This window comes from Eutrigla gurnardus, assembly GCF_963514095.1.
Source record: "Eutrigla gurnardus genome assembly, chromosome: 22".
Lineage (NCBI taxonomy): Eukaryota > Metazoa > Chordata > Actinopteri > Perciformes > Triglidae > Eutrigla > Eutrigla gurnardus.
Window position 1 is genome coordinate 14,819,148 of NC_139933.1, and position 16,992 is coordinate 14,836,139.

At 45.9% G+C, this 16,992-nt stretch overlaps 3 protein-coding genes across 3 annotated transcripts in view; 2 read left to right on the top strand and 1 right to left on the bottom strand.

Moving 5' to 3' along the window:
• Positions 1-16,992, bottom strand: part of cep131 (centrosomal protein 131) — a 232,948-nt gene that overhangs the window by 184,308 nt on the left and 31,648 nt on the right. The gene's annotated exons all lie outside the window — the stretch shown is intronic.
• On the top strand, positions 6,214-9,052 carry LOC311033259 (tripartite motif-containing protein 16-like; the record flags this gene model as incomplete). The annotated part of the gene is made up of 1 exon (XM_084040542.1): positions 6,214-9,052. One exon carries the CDS (start codon positions 6,214-6,216, stop codon positions 7,879-7,881), a length of 1,668 nt encoding a protein of 555 aa, XP_083896668.1. The 3' UTR covers positions 7,882-9,052.
• LOC311033260 (tripartite motif-containing protein 16-like) lies at positions 13,104-16,476 on the top strand. The gene has a single exon (XM_084040543.1). The coding sequence runs from the start codon at positions 13,134-13,136 to the stop codon at positions 14,787-14,789; it is 1,656 nt and encodes a 551-aa protein (XP_083896669.1). The 5' UTR covers positions 13,104-13,133; the 3' UTR covers positions 14,790-16,476.

Sequence of the window (16,992 nt, forward strand, 5' to 3'; positions counted from 1 at the left end):
ACTCTCCCGCTGCAGGCATGCTGGCCCACGGCAGGCCAGCTGGAGAACCAGCACCATAAACGGTATTGGAAGATTCAGGAGCAGCATAAACACCAAATGTTGGGTTGTAGAATGAAGGATCAGCACCTCCTCCAGGGGCTGCTGGGTTCTGACCTGAAACAAGAGTCAATGAGAATGTGTCAGGAAGGTTTGTGTAAAGTATATAATAAAAAAAATAAAATAAAAAAAAAAGGCATACCAATAAAACTCTGGAATGAAAAGACATTGCAAGAAGTAGTTTGGGTTTCAAGTCAACCACTTTAGCTTGTTGTTTAGCTGTGCGTTTTTTTTTTTTTTTTTTTTTTTTTTTAAACAGGTCTGTATACAGGAGAGCAGAGACAGAAGTCTCGGAGACTTACCACCTTTGGTTGCAGAGTAAATGTTGGTATTAGGATGAGAGTTGTAACCATAGTTGAAGGTTGTAGCAGTGTTACCTGCAGCAGGATATGCTGGAGAAGCCCCATAGTATGCTGGAGAGGCCCGATAGGCTGGGGCTGCTGCCATACCACCTGAGCCCATGTTGAAGTTACCACTGGTGCCACCAACAGAGCTAGGAGCCTTCTTCCCAGTGCCGGTAACTGGATGGACAGATTTAAGTTGAGAATGAACTTGTGCATCCAATACATAGTCTGTGATAAAGAAGGGGAAACTCACATCCTTTAGTAGGGAAACAAGCACCACTGCTCAACAGCAGCAGACAGATCCAAGAAACCCTGGAAGACAGAGACATGAAGTCATTTCCAACAAAAAGTTAAATCAAACTCAAACAACCACTTACAATACTGCATGGACCCACTCAACTCACCTCAAAGACATCCCAGACACCATGTTGGACTTGAAACAGCAGCAGCCTGTGGAGGTTGTAGCCAGAAGCTCTGTGCTGTGAGGAGTGGCTCCTCTGGATTTATAGTGATGCTCCACATGAGCTCTGCACTAATTAAAGTCATTGATGACACCTGGAACCCAATCAGGCCCTGCAGCCTGTTTCCAGTGGTGAAAGTGAAAATTCACATTTGAACAGACTTTTATAGACTAAAAAGCTGTCAGATAAATGTTGTGGATTAAAAAGGACAGCATCACAGTAAAAGCTGTTGCAGTTGTATTGTTTTTGTGTGGTGTGTTGGAGGTTAGCACACATATTCAGATAGATCAATACGCTTCCTGTGCTTGCACCTGGTCCGTCACATGACCCTCATCCCGCAGGTCACTCGTGTATCTCCTGCGATTTTAATCACGACGACTGATGCTCTCTCTCTGGAACGAGTGCAGCAATAAGTGCCGCCTCTCACCGTTTGAAGCTTTTGTTCCACTTGTGGAAGCGTGGCTGCAGTCGCATGGCAACGGGGTCAAAAGTCAGGGAGCAGATCAGACAACAAAAACAACTGGGCAACAAGAGCTGCTCCCGACGCTCCACTTTCATCTCCAGGTAGAAGGAGGCTCTGTTCACCGACTTTCCCTCCACCACGCCGGCTTTTAAATGGGGTTCAGTCGAACAATCGAGGCGACGGACATGAACGTGTGGTTCATCGTCCTGGCAATGTTCAAGCTGTTGGCATACATTTCACCTCACTGAGGATGGAAACAAAGCACCAAACAACCGGGAAACCACTGGGCACATTCTCATTTCAGATTACACCAGATTTCAAAGAATGTTTCAGTCCCCTTTAGCTGCGATCGTCACAGCAACACATTCAAATCTTTGTCGTCAAACAGAAACGGAGGATTTAGATCTCAAACGGTGGGAAGTGTAGCGGTGGGAGAAAAGGAGGAAAAAACAAGTGAAAATGCAGGTGTGGAACAGGGTGAGATCAGTGAAAAGGGACAGGCAGGGGAAACAGGTGAAGGGCAGGCAGATGAGGTTAATGAAGGAAAAATAAATGAAGAGATTGGGCAAGGTAATACAAGATGGAGTGATCTGGGAGAAGAGGATGAGATGGAGGAAGAGGAGGCTGCAGCAGAGGTTGTTAGAGAAAAACCTACTATAAAACGTAGAAGAAAAACAAAAAACACAACAAGTGATGCTAAAACGAGTAAAGCCAGTGAAGAAGACGGGCAGACGGATAGGAGGGCCAACACAGACTAGAGCAGTGACGAATATGTGTCCGACGGCAGTGAAGCTCCTAGCCTCAGCAACAGCCAAAGAAAATCACAATACACTCCAGAAAAAGTCAGGAATTTCTTAAGAAGAACAAAAAACCAATATGGGGTAAAAATAGAGGATTTCTTCCCGGATCTAACTTTGTTTTGCTCCTCGGCCCGGCTCCATATTAGCCAGCAAGAGTTGTCCGGTTTGACCAACCAAGAAGTCTATAGACTAAAGAAATTTGTATTCAAGGTAAAAAAACAAATGAACAGTGATGGAAAATGCTCTAATGTGTGTTTTAATTAATTCATTGTTTTTAAGCCTCGTTTTTAACCTCTCACTCAACATGGATTGTTTTAGAGTGGGAAGTGTTCATGTGAACGGAGCCAGAGAGGACAAAAAAAGAGCAAGTATTTATGAAACAGCAAAAATGAAACGAATAGATGTTTTATTTTGACAAGAAACACACAGTGACAAAGGCAATGAGGCAGACTGGAGGAGAGAGTGGGAAGGGGAAGCCATTTTGAGTCATGGCACTTCTCTGAGTGGAGGAGTAGGCTTCCTCTTCTCCAAGGCTTTTACTCCAGTCTCACTGGAGGTTGAGCATTTTATCGAGGGGAGGCTACTTTTAGTCAAAGCTCCATTTGACAATTTTACAGCTGTTTTTATTCATGTGTATGCTCCAACAATCGGTGCAGAGAGGAAGGTTTTTTTAGAAAAAGTAAGTGATGTTTTAAACGGCTGTGCCACGGAGGATTTTTTATTCTTGGGTGGGGATTTTAATTGTACTGAAAATGAGGGTTTGGACCGAAACCATGCAGAGCCACATCCAGCATCCCAGCATCCTCTGAGGCGGCTGGTCTCTGCTCATGGCCTGGTGGATGTGTGGAGGAGGATGCACGCAGACTGCCGACAGTACACATGGTCCCACCTTAGAGAGAGCAGGATCTCCTCAGCAAGACTAGATCGTTTTTATTGTTTTAAGCATCACTTTAATATTTATAAATCATGCACAATTACCCCAGCTATTTTTACTGATCATTCTTGGGTCTTGGGACATCACTAGATCTATGAAGGACCTGGAGATAGATATAGTGGAACTTGAGAATTGAAGTGAATCCACAGGAGATCGAGAACATATTGAAGTCCTCAAAGTCAAAAAGCTAGCTTTAGCTGACCTGCTGGAAAGTAAAGCACAGGGTGCACTGGTCAGGTCCCGGTTTCAAGCCATGGAAGAGATGGATGTCCCCTCTAGTTATTTCTTCGGCCTGGAGAGAAAGAATGGGCAGGGGCGAGTAATCCACACACTGCTTTCAGACACAGGGCAGGAGATCGTGGAGCCAAGCCAGATCCGAAGGCGTGCGGTGGAGTTTTATACCTCCCTCTACACAAGCGAATATGAGGAGCAGGACGCTCTACTGGAGGGGTTCACAGGTGGACTGCCTCAGGTCTCTCAGGAGACCAACACCTGTCTCGAGGGGCCGCTGCAGATGCAGGAGCTACACGCTGCCCTGCAGGGCATGCAAGGGCGGCGGGCTCCCGGCATCGACGGCCTCACAGTCGAGTTTCAAAAAGCCTTCTGGGACATCTTTGCAAATGACCTTTTAGATGTTTTTAATGAAAGTCTGGCCTCTGGCTCCATGCCCACTTCCTGCCGCAGAGCAGTTATCACTCTCCTACCAAAAAAAGGTAACCTGCAAGAAATCAAAAACTAGCGCCCTGTGTCTTTGTTGTGTGTGGATTACAAACTTCTGTCCAAACTCTTTGCCTCCAGGCTGGGGAAAGCTATGGAGCAGGTCATCCATCGGGACCAGACCTACTGTGTGCCCGGCAGGTCCATGGTGGACAATGTCCACCTCATTCGGGATGTTTTGGACGTCTCCAGCTCATTGGGCAGTAACACTGGTCTGATTTGTCTAGACCAGGAAAAGGCTTTTGACCGCGTTGAACACAATTTCCTCTGGAAAGCTATGGAGAAGTTTGGGTTCAGCGCTGGTTTCATAGCTAAGATCAAGGTGTTGTACAGTGGGGTTGAGAGTGTGCTGAAGATAAACGGTAGTCTGTGTGCTCCTTTTAGAGCATGTAGAGGCGTTCGGCAGGGCTGTGCTCTGTCTGGCATGCTCTACGCGCTCTCCCTGGAACCCCTCCTCAACAAAATACGTTTTATTATTGAAGGTCTAATTTTACCTGGTTTTAATGGAAGCATTGTTTTATCGGCCTACGCTGATGACCTCATTGTTTCTATTAAAAATCAGGGTAAGATGGACATTTTAGAAAATATTGTAAACAATTTTACTATTTTATCAGCAGCGAGGGTGAACTGGAAAAAGAGCGAAGCCCTCGCTGTTGGTGAATGGGCTGACGGTCTCCCGGTTCTCCCCCAGAGCCTTGCCTGGAAAAAAGACGGGCTGAAATATCTTGGGGTGTTTCTCGGGAATGAGGCTGTGGTGCTGAGAAACTGGGAGACCGTCCTAGAAAGAGTAGAGAGTAAAATAAAAAAATGGAAATGGTTGCTCCCTCAAATGTCATACAGAGGTAGAGTTTTAATCTTAAATAATCTTGGTGCATCCCTCCTGTGGCATCGTCTGTCGTGTATAGACCCCCCCTCTGGCCTACTGGCTGAAATACAGAAAAAAATAGTTGATTTCTTTTGGGGGGGTCTGCACTGGGTGCCACAGGGGGTGCTATATTTACCAAGAGAGGAGGGGGGACAGGGCCTCATCCACCTGGCCAGCAGAACGGCCACTTTCAGGCTTCAATTCATACAAAGGTTTCTGACAGGGCCGTCTGATTTGGTATGGAGGAATGTGACCAGCTGTATCCTCAGACATGTGAGTAAACTGGGGCTGGATACTGCTGTTGTCCCTATTTAAATACGGTTACGTGAGTAGTTACACGACCCAAGTTTGGTTACACAAAATGAAACATGCCAATTTTTCTAAGCGGATAACAAGGATAACTATATAGTATGGCGGAATAACAACTGGAAGCACTTCGACGTCGGCGCAGTAATATCATCACTCAAAACATGACGGGACTATATACCTTCTGCTTGTTTTCACAACCCTGTACGATGCACGTTATAACCATGATGTTTGATTGTTCACAAACTATCTTACTACAACCTGATGCTTCCTCAACTGTGCACAAACTACTACAGGTAGTGCAGGCGACGGCGTGCAGGTCACGTAGGTTCTATTGACGGAAGTAAGAGGGGGAGCGGAGTGATGATATTACTGCGCCGACGTCGAAGTGCTTCCAGTTGTTATTCCGCCATACTATATAGTTATCCTTGTTATCCGCTAAGAAAAATTGGCATGTTTCATTTTGTGTAACCAAACTTGGGTCGTGTAACTACTCACGTAACCGTATTTAAATAGGGACAACGTGGAAGTGCTTGGTCGCTTCTAACTTCACCCCCCTTTGGATCCTAAGGACAAGCTACATGCTAGCAAATTAGCGCTGTGCGGAGTGCGCCCAAGAGCCATTGAGTGCACGCACAGAGGAGAGGGAGGTATGTATCACCTCGTCTAAGATCAGAGCAGAACATAGTTCAGTATGGAAATGCGGTGGTGTTTTCCTTTAAGTCAAGAATATGTCTAGAGTTTAAGTTTTATAAGACCATTGGGGATGTGGAAAATTTTAAACGGCGGTGGTGCTTCGGTGATTTTATCTGCTCTGTCAAAAATGATGATTTAGTATTTGCACAGTTTTTTATCAGATACTCTTTTTATTAACCTTATGCACAAATAGCACTTTATTGATGCATTGCATTTTCTCTGTTGAGATATTGATGAATATTGTATGTATATGTATATATGAATATTGTAAATAAAGTTTGTTTTGTAAAAATCAAAAAAATCTCTCTCTCTCTCTCTCTCTCTCTCTCTCTCACACACACACACACACTTCCTTGTTCCCTCCCCTTCAGATCTACTGCGTGTGGACGGGTGTAACCAACATGGCGGTGAAGTGCAGCAGCTGACAGGCCACCTTCACTGCACACACACAGTGTTGTTGAGATCAGACCTCAGACCAGTTTCACTTCTCACTAAGTGAAACTCAGACAGTCGTCGTCGCTGAGAGGTGAAATGGCGCAGAAAGGAGTTCAGCTGGACCGGGAAACCTTCTCTTGTTCCATCTGTCTGGATCTACTGAAGGATCCGGTGGCTCTTCACTGTGGACACAACTACTGCATGAAGTGTATTGGAAGCTTCTGGGATGAGAAGGAGATCTACAGCTGCCCTCAGTGTAGACAGACCTTCATACCGAGGCCTGTCCTGCTGAAAAACACCATGTTGGCAGATCTGGTGGAGGAGCTGAAGAAGACTGGACTCCAAGCTGCTCCTGCTGGTCTCTGCTATGCTGGACCTGAAGATGTGGCCTGTGATTCCTGCACTGGGAGGAAACTGAAAGCCCTCAAGTCCTGTCTGGTGTGTCTGGCCTCTTACTGTGAGAAACACCTCCAGCCTCATCATGAATCAGCAGCATTTAAGAAACACCGGCTGGTGGAGCCCTCCAACAAGCTCCAGGAGAACATGTGCTCTCGTCATGATGAGGTGATGAAGATGTTCTGCCGTACTGATCAGCAGTCTATCTGTTATCTCTGCTCTGTGGACGAACATAAAGGCCACGACACAGTCTCAGCTGCAGCAGAAAGGACCGAGAGGCAGAGAGAGCTGGAGGGGAGTCGACTAAACATCCAGCAGAGAATCCAGGACAGAGACAAAGATGTGAAGCTGCTCCACCAGGAGGTGGAGGCCATCAACCACTCTGCTGATAAAGCAGTGGAGGACGGTGAGGAGATGTTCACTGAGCTGATCCGTCTCATGGAGAGAAGACGCTCTGACGTGAAGCAGCAGGTCAGATCCCAGCAGGAAACTGAAGTGAGTCGAGTCGGAGAGCTTCAGGAGAAGCTGCAGCAGGAGATCAGTGAGCTGAAGAGGAGAGACGCTGAGCTGGAGAAGCTCTCACACACAGAGGATCACAACCAGTTTCTACACGACTACCTGTCACTGTCACCACTCAGTGAGTCCACACACTCATCCAGCATCAACGCCCGTCCTCCTCGCCGCTACTTTGAGGACGTGACGGCGGCGCTGTCAGAAGTCAGAGATGGACTACAGGAAGTTCTGACACACAGATGGACAAACGTCTCACTGGCAGGGACTGAAGTGGATGTTTCACTGCCACAACCAGAACCCAAGACCAGAGCTGGATTCTTGAAATATTCCCGTGAAATCACAGTGGATCCAAACACAGCAGACACATATCTGTTATTATCTGAGGGGAACAGAAAAGCAACATTAATGACTCAACAGCAGTCTTATTCTAGTCACCCAGACAGATTCACTAGACGTTATCAGGTCCTGAGTAGAGAAAGTCTGACTGGCCGTTGTTACTGGGAGGTGGAGAGGAGAGGAGGAGGTAAAGTTGGTGTAGCAGTCGCATACAAGAGTATCAGTAGAACAGGAGACAGGAATCAATGTAGGTTTGGATTCAATGACAAATCCTGGTCGTTATATTGTTTCAACAACAGATATACGTTCTTCTACAACTTTGTTGAAACTCCCGTCTCATGTCCTCCGTCCTCCAGAGTAGGAGTGTTCCTGGATCACAGAGCAGGTATTCTGTCCTTCTACAGCGTCTCTGAGACCATGACTCTCCTCCACAGAGTCCAGACCACGTTCACTGAGCCCGTCTATGCTGGACTTTATGTTTATTGTGGAGGCAGTGGTGAGTTCTGTCAACTCAACTAGACAGAAGGCATTTAAGAGTTGAATGACTTCACCTCCTTCTTCTTCTCCCTCCTCCTCCTCCTCCTCCTCCTCCTCCTCCTCCTCCTCCTCCTCTTGTCCTTCTCCTCTCCGCCTCCTTCTCTCCTCTATTTGAATCCCATTAAAAATAAAATAACTGTTTTGCTAATGTTTTCATTCGAGAATGGTACACAGCTTGAACATTTTACCATTTTTGTTCAAGTCCCTCCTTATTGTGGGTCTTGAAACAGTAACACCAGTAACACCAGTAACACCAGTACATGTAGCACACGGGCCTCGTCAGACGTGGAGCTCGAGGTCGCTTCAGACGGATCGACAAGGATTTCTTTGATTCAAGATTTTTTAATGTACGCTTGAGAGGTGTGTGTGTGTGTGTGTGTGTGTGTGTGTGTGTGTGTGTGTGTGTGTGTGTGTGTGTGTGTGTGTGTGTGTGTGTGTGTGTGGTTAAAAGGGAATTTAAGACACTTTGTTGAGCAGTGAACGTGTTTATTTGTGGGGGCTGAGTTTTATTCTGTTGATATTTTTAGTAACTGAGCAGCAGATCTTGTACTTGATGGTGTGAGCGGGAGGTGGACAAAATAACAGGAACAGCTGACGATCTAATGCGACCCAGAACAACAACAACACGCCTCAAATCTCATCATCAGCTTCACAGGAAGCGATCGCTCCGGGTTTAGTTACACTGCCAGGTGTGTTTGTTTTCTCCACCTCCTGTAAGACTCTTTGTTTTTGGGACGTCGATCACAGATGCTGAAAAGTTTTATTTTAAAGAGGTTTTTTTATATGAATTATTGATGCTTATGTGATTATGATATTGAATATAAATGATTTCCCCCGAGCTTCGTCGTGTGTCTTTAACTCTCAGATTGGCGGTGCAGATGTTTCCTGGTTGTGGGTTTCATCACACGGGGTTTCCTTTCATCGGGTCCAGGTTTCATCACCTCCTGTGTCGTTAACCGAAGAGCTGATTTCTGAAGTTATTTTTGCAAGGATTTTGTTATTCTGAGGTTGATTGACTTTCCATGCATCACACACACTAACTGTCGGGCTCTTTGTGTCCTTTTTGTAAATGTGAAAGGGTTTGTTTTTGCACACATGTAGCCTTGTTTCCTTTTTAATGGGGGACAGAATAAAACACTGGCTCTGCATTCAGTTTAACGTGTGGTATAAGTTAACACTTTATAGATTTTATATTTGCTTTCCCACGTGCAATGTAGAGAATTTGTCCACAAACGTTCTTGGTTCTCCAGCGTCGGTGTGTTTCAGTAACACGTAGCCAAATAAATAACTTCTTTTGCACTTCTCTCAGAAGCATCGGAGCTCTAGTTGGACGTTTGTGACACCGAGAATCCCAAACCGTCCTCCTGAAAGTGGAGCAGGTTTTTTTTAATTTTGTTTTCCTGGACACTGTGTCACGTCACTTGTTGCTGTATTAACTTTATCGAGGGGAGGCTACTTTTAGTCAAAGCTCGATTTGACAATTTTACAGCTGTTTTTATTAATGTGTATGCTCCAACAATCGGTGCAGAGAGGAAGGTTTTTTTAGAAAAAGTAAATGATGTTTTAAACGGCTGTGCCACGGAGGATTTTTTATTCTTGGGTGGGGATTTTAATTGTACTGAAAATGAGGGTTTAGACCGAAACCATGCAGAGCCACATCCAGCATCCCAGCATGCTCTGAGGCGGTTGGTCTCTGCTCATGGCCTGGTGGATGTGTGGAGGAGGATGCACGCAGACTGCCGACAGTACACATGGTCCCACCTTAGAGAGAGCAGGATCTCCTCAGCCAGACTAGATCGTTTTTATTGTTTTAAGCATCACTTTAATATTTATAAATCATGCACAATTACCCCAGCTATTTTTACTGATCATTCTTGGGTCTTGGGACATCACTAGATCTATGAAGGACCTGGAGATAGATATAGTGGAACTTGAGAATTGAAGTGAATCCACAGGAGATCGAGAACATATTGAAGTCCTCAAAGTCAAAAAGCTAGCTTTAGCTGACCTGCTGGAAAGTAGAGCACAGGGCGCACTGGTCAGGTCCCGGTTTCAAGCCATCGAAGAGATGGATGTCCCCTCTAGTTATTTCTTCGGCCTGGAGAGAAAGAATGGGCAGGGGCGAGTAATCCACACACTGCTTTCAGACACAGGGCAGGAGATCGTGGAGCCAAGCCAGATCCGAAGGCGTGCGGTGGAGTTTTATACCTCCCTCTACACAAGCGAATATGAGGAGCAGGACGCTCTACTGGAGGAGTTCACTGGTGGACTGCCTCGGGTCTCTCAGGAGACCAACACCTGTCTCGAGGGGCCGCTGCAGATGCAGGAGCTACACGCTGCCCTGCAGGGCATGCAAGGGCGGCGGGCTCCCGGCATCGACGGCCTCACAGTCGAGTTTTATAAAGCCTTCTGGGACATCTTTGCAAATGATCTTTTAGATGTTTTTAATGAAAGTCTGGCCTCTGGCTCCATGCCCACTTCCTGCCGCAGAGCAGTTATCACTCTCCTACCAAAAAAAGGTAACCTGCAAGAAATCAAAAACTAGCGCCCTGTGTCTTTGTTGTGTGTGGATTACAAACTTCTGTCCAAACTCTTTGCCTCCAGGCTGGGGAAAGCTATGGAGCAGGTCATCCATCGGGACCAGACCTACTGTGTGCCCGGCAGGTCCATGGTGGACAATGTCCACCTCATTCAGGATGTTTTGGACGTCTCCAGCTCATTGGGCAGTAACACTGGTCTGATTTGTCTAGACCAGGAAAAGGCTTTTGACCGCGTTGAACACAATTTCCTCTGGAAAGTTATGGAGAAGTTTGGGTTCAGTGCTGGTTTCATAGCTAAGATCAAGGTGTTGTACAGTGGGGTTGAGAGTGTGCTGAAGATAAACGGTAGTCTGTGTGCTCCTTTTAGAGCATGTAGAGGCGTTCGGCAGGGCTGTGCTCTGTCTGACATGCTCTACGCGCTCTCCCTGGAACCCCTCCTCAACAAAATACGGTTTAATATTGAAGGTCTAATTTTACCTGGTTTTAATGGAAGCATTGTTTTATCAGCCTACGCTGATGACCTCATTGTTTTTATTAAAAATCAGGGTGAGACATTTTAGAAAATATTGTAAACAATTTCACTATTTTATCAGCAGCGAGGGTGAACTGGAAAAAGAGCGAAGCCCTCGCTGTTGGTGAATGGGCTGACGGTCTCCCGGTTCTCCCCCAGAGCCTTGCCTGGAAAAAAGACGGGCTGAAATATCTTGGGGTGTTTCTCGGGAATGAGGCTGTGGTGCTGAGAAACTGGGAGACCGTCCTAGAAAGAGTAGAGAGTAAAATAAAAAAAATGGAAATGGCTGCTCCCTCAAATGTCATACAGAGGTAGAGTTTTAATCTTAAATAATCTTGGTGCATCCCTCCTGTGGCATCGTCTGTCGTGTATAGACCCCCCCTCTGGCCTACTGGCTGAAATACAGAAAAAAATAGTTGATTTCTTTTGGGGGGGTCTGCACTGGGTGCCACAGGGGGTGCTATATTTACCAAGAGAGGAGGGGGGACAGGGCCTCATCCACCTGGCCAGCAGAACGGCCACTTTCAGGCTTCAATTCATACAAAGGTTTCTGACAGGGCCGTCCGTTTGGTATGGAGGAATGTGACCAGCTGTATCCTCAGACATGTGAGTAAACTGGGGCTGGATACTGCTCTGTTTTTAACTGATTCTAAGATTTTAAAACTAAATGGGTTTCCTCCTTTTTATCAGGGCGTTTTTAAGTCATGGGCCCTTTTTAATCATAAAATGTGTGAAAATACTAACTCTCTGCACTGGTTATTAAAGGAGCCTCTGATACACGGGAGCAGGCTGGACGTTTGTAGCTTGACGCCCGGGCTGGTGACAAAGCTGTCCAACTCAAAGACTGTGAGCCTGCAGCAGCTGGTGGAGGCTGCAGGGCCGGAGCTGACAGGGGCCGGGGCCCTGGGCCACATCCTGGGCATCCACTCTGTCAGGGTGGCCCAGAAGCTGCTGGAGCTCTGGAGGCACAAGCTCTGTGGGATGGAGAGGAACCTCCTCATACAGTTTGGTCAGGGAGAGGTCATGCCAGACCCCACGGACCCTTTCCCTGAGATCTACCTGAGCCCAGAGTTTGGAGAAGAGACTGGACCCCTGTTAACTGTCACTAGCCCGGGCAAGCTCAGCCTGCACAGAGCCGACAAGGCAACGCTGTATACCAACATTGTCAAATCAGTCAACAGGACAGGACTGGAAAGTAGGCCCCCCACAGCTTGGAGCAACAGAGCGGGGTGGGACGGGGCCTGCCCGCAGTGGAGGGTTTTATACAAGCCTCCCCTTAAAAAACGGACAGCTGACCTCCAGTGGAGGGTACTTCATGGTGCCATCGCCTCAAATGCCTTTGTCTCAGTTTTAAATCCTGCCGTTTCAAACCAATGTCCTTTCTGTGGCCTAAGAGAGACAGTTTTCCATGTTTTTACTGAATGCCTGAGACTCACAAGCTTTTTTTCTTTTTTAACGTTGGTTTTTAGCTCTTTTAATGTGTTTTTTTCAGAGAGAGTTTTTATTTTTGGTGCAGGATAGAAAAAGACAGATTGTGTCAAATGGCAGCTGATAAACTTCCTATTAGGAGAAGCAAAAATGGCAGTCTACATCAGTCGGAGAAACAAGGTAGAAGAAAGAGCGGGGCATGAGGCCCTTCCTGTGTTTCTCTGTAACATTAAGTCAAGAATATGTCTAGAGTTTAAGTTTTATAAGACCATTGGGGATGTGGAAAATTGTAAATGGCGGTGGTGCTTCGGTGATTTTATCTGCTCTGTCAAAAATGATGATTTAGTATTTGTACAGTTTTTTATCAGATAAACTCCTCTTTTTATTAACCTTATGCGCAAATAGCACTTTATTGATGCATTGCATTTTCTCTGTTGAGATATTGATGAATATTGTATGTATATGTATATATGAATATTGTAAATAAAGTTTGTTTTGTAAAAATCAAAAAAATCTCTCTCTCTCTCTCTCTCTCTCTCTCTCTCACACACACACACACACACACACACACACTTCCTTGTTCCCTCCCCTTCAGATCTATTGTGTGTGGACGGGTGTAACCAACATGGCGGTGAAGTGCAGCAGCTGACAGGCCACCTTCACTGCACACACACAGTGTTGTTGAGATCAGACCTCAGACCAGTTTCACTTCTCACTAAGTGAAACTCAGACAGTCGTCGTCGCTGAGAGGTGAAATGGCGCAGAAAGGAGTTCAGCTGGACCGGGAAACCTTCTCTTGTTCCATCTGTCTGGATCTACTGAAGGATCCGGTGATTATTCCCTGTGGACACAACTACTGCATGAAGTGTATTGGAAGCTTCTGGGATGAGAAGGAGATCTACAGCTGCCCTCAGTGTAGACAGACCTTCATACCGAGGCCTGTCCTGCTGAAAAACACCATGTTGGCAGATCTGGTGGAGGAGCTGAAGAAGACTGGACTCCAAGCTGCTCCTGCTGGTCTCTGCTATGCTGGACCTGAAGATGTGGCCTGTGATTCCTGCACTGGGAGGAAACTGAAAGCCCTCAAGTCCTGTCTGGTGTGTCTGGCCTCTTACTGTGAGAAACACCTCCAGCCTCATCATGAATCAGCAGCGTTTAAGAAACACCGGCTGGTGGAGCCCTCCAACAAGCTCCAGGAGAACATGTGCTCTCGTCACGATGAGGTGATGAAGATGTTCTGCCGTACTGATCAGCAGTCTATCTGTTATCTCTGCTCTGTGGACGAACATAAAGGCCACGACACAGTCTCAGCTGCAGCAGAAAGGACCGAGAGGCAGAGAGAGCTGGAGGGGAGTCGACTAAACATCCAGCAGAGAATCCAGGACAGAGACAAAGATGTGAAGCTGCTCCACCAGGAGGTGGAGGCCATCAACCACTCTGCTGATAAAGCAGTGGAGGACAGTGAGGAGATGTTCACTGAGCTGATCCGTCTCATGGAGAGAAGACGCTCTGACGTGAAGCAGCAGGTCAGATCCCAGCAGGAAACTGAAGTGAGTCGAGTCGGAGAGCTTCAGGAGAAGCTGCAGCAGGAGATCAGTGAGCTGAAGAGGAGAGACGCTGAGCTGGAGAAGCTCTCACACACAGAGGATCACAACCAGTTTCTACACGACTACCCGTCACTGTCACCACTCAGTGAGTCCACACACTCATCCAGCATCAACGCCCGTCCTCCTCGCCGCTACTTTGAGGACGTGACGGCGGCGCTGTCAGAAGTCAGAGATGGACTACAGGAAGTTCTGACACACAGATGGACAAACGTCTCACTGGCAGGGACTGAAGTGGATGTTTCACTGCCACAACCAGAACCCAAGACCAGAGCTGGATTCTTGAAATATTCCCGTGAAATCACACTGGATCCAAACACAGCAAACACACCTCTGTTATTATCTGAGGGGAACAGAAAAGCAACATTAATGACTCAACAGCAGTCTTATTCTAGTCACCCAGACAGATTCACTGGAAGTCTTCAGGTCCTGAGTAGAGAAAGTCTGACTGGCCGTTGTTACTGGGAGGTGGAGAGGAGAGGAGGTGAAGTTGGTGTAGCAGTCGCATACAAGAGTATCAGTAGAACAGGAGACTGTATGTTTGGATTCAATGACAAATCCTGGTCGTTATATTGTATCAACAACAGATATACGTTCTTATACAACTTAGTTGAAACTCCCGTCTCAGGTCCTCCGTCCTCCAGAGTAGGAGTGTTCCTGGATCACAGAGCAGGTATTCTGTCCTTCTACAGCGTCTCTAAGACCATGACTCTCCTCCACAGAGTCCAGACCACGTTCACTGAGCCCCTCTATGCTGGACTTTGTGTGAATCCTGGAGGCAGTGGTGAGTTCTGTCAACTCAACTAGACAGAAGTCAATTAAGAGTTGAATGACTTCACCTCCTCCTCCTCCCCTCCTCTATTTGAATCCCATTAAAAATAAAACAACTATTTTGCTAATGTTTTCATTCGAGAATTGTACACAGCTTGAACATTTTACCCATTTTTGTTCAAGTCCCTCCTTATTGTGGGTCTTGAAACAGTAACACCAGTACATGTAGCACACGGGCCTCGTCAGACGTGGAGCTCGAGGTCGCTTCAGACGGATCGACGAGGATTTCTGTGATTCAAGATTTTTGAATGTACGCTTGAGGTGTGTGTGTGTGTGTGTGTGTGTGTGTGTGTGTGTGTGTGTGTGTGTGTGTGTGTGTGTGTGTGTTTAAAAGGGAATTTAAGACACTTTGTTGAGCAGTGAACGTGTTTATTTGTGGGGGCTGAGTTTTATTCTGTTGATATTTTTAGTAACTGAGCAGCAGATCTTGTACTTGATGGTGTGAGCGGGAGGTGGACAAAATAACAGGAACAGCTGACGATCTAATGCGACCCAGAACAACAACAACACGCCTCAAATCTCATCATCAGCTTCACAGGAAGCGATCGCTCCGGGTTTAGTTACACTGCCAGGTGTGTTTGTTTTCTCCACCTCCTGTAAGACTCTTTGTTTGTTTTTGGGACGTCGATCACAGATGCTGAAAAGTTTTATTTTAAAGAGTTTTTTTTATATGAATTATTGATGCTTATGTGATTATGATATTGAATATAAATTATTTCCGCCGAGCTTCGTCGTGTGTCTTTAACTCTCAGATTGGCGGTGCAGATGTTTCCTGGTTGTGGGTTTCATCACACGGGGTTTCCTTTCATCGGGTCCAGGTTTCATCATCTCCTGTGTCGTTAACCGAAGAGCTGATTTCTGAAGTTATTTTTGCAAGGATTTTGTTATTCTGAGGTTGATTGACTTTCCATGCATCACACACACTAACTGTCGGGCTCTTTATGTCCTTTTTGTAAATGTGAAAGGGTTTGTTTTTGCACACATGTAGCCTTGTTTCCTTTTTAATGGGGGACAGAATAAAACACTGGCTCTGCATTCAGTTTAACGTGTGGTATAAGTTAACACTTTATAGATGTTATATTTGCTTTCCCACGTGCAATGTAGAGAATTTGTCCACAAACGTTCTTGGTTCTCCAGCGTCGGTGTGTTTCAGTAACACGTAGCCAAATAAATAACTTCTTTTGCACTTCTCTCAGAAGCATCGGAGCTCTAGTTGGACGTTTGTGACACCGAGAATCCCAAACCGTCCTCCTGAAAGTGGAGCAGGTTTTTTTTAATTTTGTTTTCCTGGACACTGTGTCACGTCACTTGTTGCTGTATTAACTTTAAGAAAAAGCTGCACGTTTGTGGTAGTTGGATCTTTTCACCAAAATTAAGGTCTTTACCAATTTCACACTTCACTGAAAGCCTCTTTTAATATGAGGTGCTGGGTCAAATCTGAATTTGAGATTACACTTGTGCAAATTAGTTTGGGCGACAGTCAATGTGTTCAGAAATCCACAACCGTCTCCACGGTTCAGAGCCGATTTTTCGGTCCAAATGAGGGTGATGTCATAGATACACTGCATAGTTTTACTACTACTGAGTTATGGTACAAAGGAATTTTAATCTGGACTGAATGTACATTAAAGGTTAAAGGGGCTCCGACTACTTCCTGCTTCCATTTTGGCCTTCAGGTGCAACGACCTGTTTTCACCACTAAGGGGCAGGAGTTAGCAACTCAGAGCAGCTAACTCCCTTCAGGTTTAATAAAGCTGGATCAGACTTTTTGTCTCACAAATACAGATGCAGACATAAAATCGGATCTTTATTCATACCACCTTAAACTTTTTTTTGAATGAGGCTAAGATAACAGAGGATGAGCTCAACGTGATGCAAAGCCACTATAATCATAGTGTGTGAGCACATGCTGCATTTGTTAAACTTAGTCCATGTTGTCACGGAGGAACACATTTGTTAGCGTGGAAAGATAATTATAAATATCTTCATTGTGGAGTAAAAAGCATCCATGCGGTACCGGTTGATTTTCATTCTGCTGTCTGCAAACATCTGTAATAATCTCTACATACATTCAAATGCAGCTATTTACATCTCAATCTGAGAAGTCCTCATCTTGCAGGCCGCACACTGCAACATACGGCCGTCAGACCTTTTTGGCAACGCTCCGAGGCCTGACTCA

Excerpts from the sequence above, each read along its gene's own strand:
- LOC311033260 (XM_084040543.1), top strand. The coding sequence starts at position 13,134 with ATGGCGCAGAAAGGAGTTCAGCTGGACCGGGAAACCTTCTCTTGTTCC.